The sequence below is a fragment of the Photinus pyralis genome, unplaced genomic scaffold, assembly GCF_008802855.1.
Source record: "Photinus pyralis isolate 1611_PpyrPB1 unplaced genomic scaffold, Ppyr1.3 Ppyr1.4_LG2, whole genome shotgun sequence".
NCBI classification, from domain to species: Eukaryota; Metazoa; Arthropoda; class Insecta; order Coleoptera; family Lampyridae; genus Photinus; species Photinus pyralis.
This window is the reverse complement of record NW_022170403.1, coordinates 661,461-670,104: the sequence shown is the minus strand read 5'-3', so window position 1 is coordinate 670,104 and position 8,644 is coordinate 661,461. Positions and strand designations below refer to the sequence as shown.

General features: G+C 38.5%; 1 protein-coding gene across 1 annotated transcript; it reads left to right on the top strand.

Moving 5' to 3' along the window:
- Positions 1-5,172: 5,172 nt before the first annotated feature.
- Positions 5,173-6,252, top strand: LOC116163027. Its single transcript, XM_031476849.1, has one exon. The coding sequence runs from the start codon at positions 5,191-5,193 to the stop codon at positions 6,250-6,252; it is 1,062 nt and encodes a 353-aa protein (XP_031332709.1). The 5' UTR covers positions 5,173-5,190.
- The last annotated feature ends 2,392 nt before the right edge of the window (positions 6,253-8,644 follow it).

Here is an 8,644-nt window from a genome sequence, read left to right as displayed (position 1 = left end):
ACGGTGGGTTTGCTCTCTCAAACTAGTTTGCCTGAAGATGTAGAGGAAAAGAGGACTGCATTTCTAGTTATACCCGCAGAGTCTGATCTAATACGCAGCCTTTTAACCAAAGCTTCCTCGCTTACGTTACTTCAAAATGTGCTATGTTACATTCAACGCTTTGCTAATAATTGTAGAAATTCCGCTGCAAAACGTCATGGTCCACTTCTGGCCAGTGAACGTCAATCCGCATTAAGCCTCTTAGTCAGAGCTACACAACAATCCAATTTCAAAGAGGAACTTGAACACCAAAGGTTCTCAAAACCGTTGAGAAAGCTCCATGCGTTTCTTGACCATGAGAATATTCTTCGAGTAGGAGGTCGTTTGAAACACGCCACCATTTCATTTTCGGCTAAGCATCCGATGTTGTTGCCTTGTAAAAGTCCTTTGACTACTTTGGTAATTCGTCATGTGCACGAAAAGTATTTTCACGCCAGTTTCAAAAGCACGCACTTTATATTGTCCCAACAGTTTTGGGTTTTGGCTGCTAAGCGTGCTATTAATTCCGTCCTTTCCAAATGTATACGATGTTGGAAGGGATCGCCCTCTTCCTTTCAACCCCCGATGGGTAACTTGCCGCTTTCAAGGGTGTCACAGGTGAAACCATTCCTACGGTCTATGGTCGATTTTGCAGGCCCTTTCAATGTCACGATGTCGCGTCATCGAGGTGTGCGAGCCTGTAAAGCGTATTTGTGTATTTTTGTTTGTTGCGCTACCAAAGCCATTCACTTAGAATTGTGTAGTGATCTTACCACTGATATCTTTGTAGCTGCCTTACAACGATTTGTATCTCGGAGAGGCAGAGTTGTACAGATGTTTAGCGACTGTGGAAGTAATTTTATGGGTGCTCAACGTGAATTAATCAAATATATGGAGCTTGCCGCTGCCAATGAAACTATAACGTGGTCACCGAGTCCTGCAAGTGCTCCTCATTTTAATGGGTTAGTCGAAGCCGGGGTTAAAAGTGTAAAAACGCATCTTGCTCGAGTTGTCGGAGCTCAAATTCTTACATACGAAGAATTGTATACTATTTTAACTCTAATTGAGTCTCTCTTAAATTCCCGCCCGCTTACACCGCTATCCAATGACATTGATGATATAAACGCACTAACACCAGGACACTTCCTGACGTTAGAACCTCTAGTTCCGGTACCTGTTCCGGATTATGAAACCATTTCTATCCAGCGCCTGTCTCGGTGGCAGCTGTTGCAACGTATTCATCAAGACTTCTGGCGCAGATGGCATAAAGAGTATTTGCACACGTTGCAGCAACGTTGTAAGTGGTTGAAATCTACCACTTCACCAAAAATTGGTACGCTGGTGCTTATAAAAGTGGACAATTTGCCACCTTCTCAATGGTGTTTGGGCCGCATAACGGCTCTACACCCCGGCGATGATAAGGTTACCCGCGTGGCAACCGTAAAAACGAGTAATGGCGAACTGAAACGACCACTGGTCAAGCTGTGTCCATTACCTCTTGACTGATTTTTTTTTTTTGTTATTATTGATTTTTTTTTATGTATTGTCTATGAGAATGACGCTTTGGGTTTGAAGTTTTTTTTTTTTTTGCGAAGTGGTAATTTGCGAATTAATTTTAATTTTTTTTTTCCCCTCTGTTCCCTCGGTTTTTCCGTTACTTAATAACAAGCATACATAGTTCCTTTTGGGGGGGGGGGGCAGAAATGTTACAGAACTATAACAAATTTTACGTTAATATTTAAATTTTATTTTGCGCGCTCTATGACACCTTATCTTCCGATACGATATACGAGCCAAGGTTTACTTGCTTTTAATGTTGTTTATGAGTGTCAATCACGGGGACAACATCACCAATATTACCACCGCCGCGGCGCTATCGATATACCTGCACCAGCCCTACATATAATAAGGTAAGGTGTCTCTTTATTTTTTATTACTTAATTACTTTGAAGTCAGCCTAAAGACTTTATTTTGGGCTTGGTTCTTTAACAATCGTCAAAGATGGAAAAGCTTCTTATCTAATATTCAATGCACGGAATTAAATCGCAATTAGCCTGCTTTCGACCAGCGTACCGAACGTGAAGTTAACGGAAGGAGAAGGATTGGAAGTTCCGCGTTCCTGCGCGTCAAGTTTACTTGGATAAATTGCATCGATAGGTGGAGCCATTTATTTAACCGCTTTAGATGTTACGGGGGTTCTCCGAGAAGTAACAAAACCGTATAGAAAATAAATCGTTACAAAATGCTTGAACATTTCCACTAAATATATCAACATGCGGTGTCAATTCATTGCATACGCGAAGGTAAACACATTCGTTCACGGGGATGGAAGATAAAATAGAAACTTTTGAGACTCGTTAAGTTTTGCGTAGGTATCTAAGAAAATAATGTAAAGTGTGTAAGAATGGTTATGAAGGAGTGCTGGTAACTTGTTGCTGTTTTGAAATGGTTTTTAGTCAGATTAAAAGCTACAGGGTGAACATTTTACCGGTATCTAAACTTTTTGAAAGAGAATTTCCATGTAAATGGTAGAATTTAACATATTTCTAACACATAAAGGTGAACTAAGTAACTACAAGACGTGTACCTTGATTTTCTAGTGCTCTACCACTACCAGAGGTAGCAATGTCACCTTAGTGGGAAACAATTTTACTATACTATAGTAACCAGAACTAAACAAAGAGTTGTTATTATCACTAATTCATTTTTGCTCCTTGAGGAGGATGATGGATTTAGGTAACGTAACTGCTAGTGCTCTTATTTGTATTTAATAAAATTCAACAGACCAGTCTTTTTTTACATCATGATCGAACCCAAAATGAATACTAAATCCCCTGTTTACGTCCTTTGCATATTATAAATACTTTCTTGTAACACTGAAATAGAACCAGACACGAATTAAATGTAAGATTCTCCTTGAAACGTAACTCAAAAGTTTTGGATATAATATTTTGTATTGTTTGTAGAATTTGAATAAGATTATAATAACCGATAAGCTGAATACAATACTTTCAATTACTCGTTACATGGCAATATTGATTGACAAACTGGCATTCGAATTATTGCCAGCCATTTTTCTACTTCTATTTTGATAATCATGGAAACAAGGACAGTAAAAATATCGTGCACTACAACAGTGTACACAGCCTATCCAAAAGTTCAGGTTACTAGAAACGAAATGACAAAACTAATTAATATCTCAACTAATCTCAATACTGCAGTTGCAGTTTGCACTGTTTGAAAATGTATTGCTAATGACCCTTTTTTGCCTAATTGCGTGCGATGGTGGGGTTTCTGTTGGAAAATTAATATAGAACATTTGGAGCAGTTTCAGTCTACGCAAATCGCGTTTGTTGAAATTCTAAAGAAACTCATCAGTAAAAGGTAGCTTCGGCGAATTGAGTTCGCATTGGACGTAAATAAAATATCACGCAGTTTATTGAATCAGAAACTAATGCTGGCTGGTGCACATACCAAGAGTTCGTGCTGTTGATCAGCTGCAATAAGTTAGATCGCGTGTGGGCCAGCTACTCATACCTATCCAACACACGTGGCGCGTACGTCACGCGGTCCTGTTCACCGCTGCTCTCCATCTGTCTCTTTTAATCACTCATATTCAATCACTTGGAAAACAGTTTTCATTCGAGAAACACCAAACTACCATTAGAAAACCAACGACCTAATCCTTTTTTTTATTTTAAAAGGTTACTTACGTATAAAAGCCGTTTGAATTCGTAAATCTTTCAAAGCTGATGAAAAACAACTTGAGCTAAAAAGGCCGAGAAAGTATCATTTAGCAAAATTAGCCAACCCGTAAAAATATAGGTAAAACGTAACCAATAAATCCTAATTCGTACATATTATAGTTGGAAATTTAATCCAAACGAGCATCTAAATTCCATTAGGAATATTCGATTTAAAGGTTCTTTTGGTAGAGAGTTATCGCTTCTTCTTTCGAGCATCGGTCAAGTATTTTATCCCATCAATTTCCTTAATTAAAAGGAAATTATAAATTCTTTCGGATCCCGAAATCTGATCGGGCTTCTGAACTGTAATTTAAAGGGCTAAAGTATTTCATCCTATAAAATGAGTGTTAGAGAGAAATTCTCCAATTAAGAGCATTAAAAGAGGTGCTTTGGAACCCTTTTATTAGTAACTTGACTACTAAATTCTACAGGTAAATTTCGTAGTGAAGACAAAACTGAAGGTTGATCCCATTTAAACACGTAATTTGATCGAATAATGATACATGACACCTTCGAAAATCTGTCGCATGTTCACCCGGCTTTCTCTTATGGTTTCCGCTTTTGAACTTATACCATCTCCACTCATGCGGTTGGCTTGCTGACAAAAATCAGTTTTCATAATTTACCGATGCCTTATTATTGCTTAGTCGATTGAGAAATTCAGTTTATTTTCTTGACTTGTTTCGTTCGTCGATTAAAGTGTTCCTTGGCAATTGATTAACGATACGTTAATCAATGCTGTGACAAAATTGTGGCTAGCCCAATAAAGGCACAGATGGGCTCCGTGTTCCGCGTTCGTTCATAGTTGAAGTTGTTACTTTCTTTAATTGGTCAGACATGCTGGCGGTATCTATTGAGGGAATAATTTTATTGTATTGGTAATTCCCATCGAAATCGAATTCAGTGGGGTCAAGAATTTAGAACAATCGATATGAGTCTGATCACGTTTCGTTTATTTTTCACGTTTCGCACTTTATTTTACAAAGGTATATAGCTATAAAGCTCCAATTTGTAGACATCTAATAAAGGTTAAGTGTCTACCTATTGACCATTAACAGATCAATTATATCTAACTAACCCATAAAATTACGAAGCGTTACGTCTAGTAGATATCAAATAAAATGGGTTAGTAAATTGAAAATTTCATAAACGTTCGCCTTTTGAGATGTACTAAAGTTCCTTCAGTACTAAATGAGCGAATAAAAACCTATTGTCTTACGTAATAGAAACTTATGCAACAAAGCACTAGACATCCATTAGACAATCTTTACTTCGTTAGGGAATTCCCGAAGTTCTGACTGTTATACAGGGTCCGGCAAAATGATCTCCCACATTTTGCACCGCCACTGTGCCAGAATCACTGAAGAGAGGGGGAGCTTAGTGTAGTCGGTTGGTAGCTCTGGCCTTGCCATTTCAGTTGTTAGTCATGAATTGGACGGGTGAGCATCGTGCCTTTGTTATTGAAACGTTTATGAAAAGTAACGAATCTGTGATTACGACGCAAAGAACATTTTGTACTCACTTCGCGCTTGGTAGACATGCTCCAGTTCCAGATCGCAAAACAATACTGTTGTGGGTTTCAAATTTTAGAGCTACAGGTTCAGCCTTAAAAATAAAATCAACTGGTAGACCCAGAAGTGTCCGGACACCTGAAATTGTTGCAGCTGTAAGAGAAGCAATTGAACGATCTCCTAGCCGTTCAGCTGTGAAACATGCCTCTGCTTTGCATTTGTCAGATCGTTCTCTGAGAAGAATTTTACACACCGATCTGAAGTTCCACCCATACAAAATGATGATCGTGCAAGAACTTAGTGAACGGGACTGGGAGAATCGCAGAACATGTTCCAACGATATTCTTCAAAACGTCCCACAAAATGCTCTTTTAATAACGAGTGACGAAGCTCATTTCCATTTGTCTGGCTGTGTGAACAAGCACAATTTTCGCTACTGGGCACTAGAAAATCCGCGGCAGCTTCATGAAAGGCCACTTCACAGCCCACGTGTTACCGTTTGGTGTGCTGTTGGATCTTTTGGCGTTTGGGGTCCCTATTTTTTTGAACAGGAAGGCGTGACGGTTACTGTAACTGCCGATCGATATATCGGCATGCTACGCAATTTTTTGGAACCAAAACTTAGAGAACTTGAACATCGGGATGTGTGGTTTCAACAGGATGGAGCTACGGCTCATACGGCAAGAAGGACAATGGACGTTTTAAGGGAAATGTTTCCAGGGCGCGTAATCTCGTTACGTGGAGACGTTGGGTGGCCTGCGCGTTCACCCGATCTTGCTCCATGCGACTTTTTTCTTTGGGGATACCTGAAAGCGAAGGTTTTTCAACACCATCCCCGAACCATTGACGAATTGAAAGCAGCAATACGCCAAGAAATTACAGGAATATCGCCTCAAATTACTGCTCGAGTGATGGAAACTTTCAGAAATCAGCTTCGAATGTGCATCGACACCATGGTCGCCATTTGGACTCTGTAATTTTCAAAACTTAATAAAAACAAATGGCATAGCATACATTTTCAGTTAATAAAGACAAAATCTATATAACATTTACAATGGCGTTTTTATTACAGATTAAAATGTGGGAGATCATTTTGCCGGACCCTGTACTTGTCGCTTTTATTTCAGCGCTCTATATCGAATTAACATGGTAAAGTTTGTCACGTTGGTTGTAGTTGAGCTTAAAATCGGTAATAATGCTGTTATTCCTCCCCAATCTCTGGTATAATTAACGCATTGAAATAAAAGACTAAGGAAAAAGCTTATGTAGTATTAGCTAGGATCCACATTCAATATATTTCATTTTTTGGCGGATAGTACTGTAAAGCATTTCCGTTTACTGGCAACCGGCTATACAAGCGTTTAACCCAGCTTTTATCAACCTGTCTTAACTGGATAAAGGGGCAAAACGCAAATGAGTACGAAACCGGGTTAAAGCAAAATCTAGATTTCTTGGGATCGACGGAAGAAAGCCAGGTTTTACAAACATAAGAAAAACTGATCGGCCTTTAATGCCCAGTTGCACCAACAAAATTAAGCCTTTAACTTTAAGGGATACTTAATTTTGACGGTGCAATTGGCCATGAATTTCTTAGCCAATTGATCACGAACCTAATTCCAAGCGTACAAATTGGTATTTTCTCCTGCAAAAAGTATCGCTGAAGGTTTTTGCTTAAGGGATCTCTCGTGGCGGAAGCGAGGGAGCACGTACTGTCACATCAGTATAGTATAAGATAGATTTCGACGATGGCCTGTTGCTTCTCGCTCTGTTTGTTGTGAAGCAAAAAGAGAGCGCTGTTAAGTAGCTGAGCAGCGGCCTACCTCTGCGAACAGTAACACCGCTGCTCTGGTCGCTTAATGTGAAGGCTTCCATATAAACCAATACTCTGTCAGCAGCAAGACGCCTAAGTAGGACTGCGAAGTCGCTTAGTGTGATAAGACCCTAACGTTGTGTTTGCGGAATATGACTTTGGTAAAAAACATAAATTACTTGTAATTACGGTTTTCTGTTTTTTAAATGGTAAGTTACATAAATTACATAAAATACCATAAAAAACATAAACAATTGGGAATTTTACACGTAATATTACGCACTTAATAGTTATTTATGGTATAAGTGTGTTATATTACAAATAAGTCACGCGAGAAAAAAGTAAGCCCACGAGGCCGTCAGGCCGAGTGGGGTTATTTTCTCAAGTGACTTATTTGTAATATAACACACGTGCACCATACAAAACTTTATCCAACACCTCCTCAAGCTGGTTTAAAACGTGGAAATCTTAAAAACTGCGTGTTCCGCGAAAAGCTAGAGTGCATGGAATACAAAAGCAATAATTCGTTGCTATGGGAATAATAAACAACAAAAAATTTAGTCAGAAAATTTATATGGATTTACTTATGGTTCCTGTACTTTATCTTGCTAGTGAGTTATTTTACGTCCATAACTCATTAGTGGGTTATATTATACCTTACTCGTTTAATTTCGTCATGATAATGACTGGATAACATAGAGGTGTTGGATAAATGTAATTTCACATCACTAATCGGGTGACACTACTGAACTACTTTACTGAACTTTTTTTCTTTTTAACTTTTTTTCTTTCTTTGTTTAAGTATAGATTAACTGCACACTAGTATACTATTGTTACTTTGTCCTGTAATTGGGCGATACAGAAGAAAACGTAGGTGTAACCTGGCGGTTAAATCCCGTTGTTCCAATTCTTATCTAATCCCAAACATTTATCGGCCAGGTGCAGAAACCAAGGATGGCTTAAATGTCTGCTGGTAAGATGGCCCTTATCTTGACTGATAAAAGCAAATAGCTACAGTTCCTCATTACGATGATAATTTTTCTTCGAGGAAATACCAACACCACGACCTTGTGAAGGGGATGAGTGTCCCAACGATGTGGTGGGGGGGGGGGGCGATAAGTGTAGGTGTTCTACTACAAAGGCTAACTTTACATCGGTGAAAAGCAGTTTAATGAGCGATGTATTAATTAAATCTGCAACACAACTCTGAAACGTAAAATATACATATATGCATATATCTACGTCGCTCCATAACCAGTAATGTAACGATACATGAACAAAGGATCTATATACCTAACCTATACCTTTGAATATAATCAAAGTCCTATACGAAATATCGCAGCGCATTATACAATAAATCTACGTTCTTTATTAAATCGCAAAAGGATTGACTTTCCTGACGGATCATAGCTAAGCTACAAATTACCACTTATAAAAAATTTGCTCCGAGACCTACGTTATATTTCACACGTAAGTGCCTAAAATGACAATCCATATATCATATGCCATTTTAAAACATAATTGATTATTTGAGTGACATGCGATTCATTTTATTTCTT

Bases quoted from the DNA above. Each gene is read 5' to 3' on its own strand.
- LOC116163027 (XM_031476849.1), top strand. From the start codon at position 5,191: ATGAATTGGACGGGTGAGCATCGTGCCTTTGTTATTGAAACGTTTATG.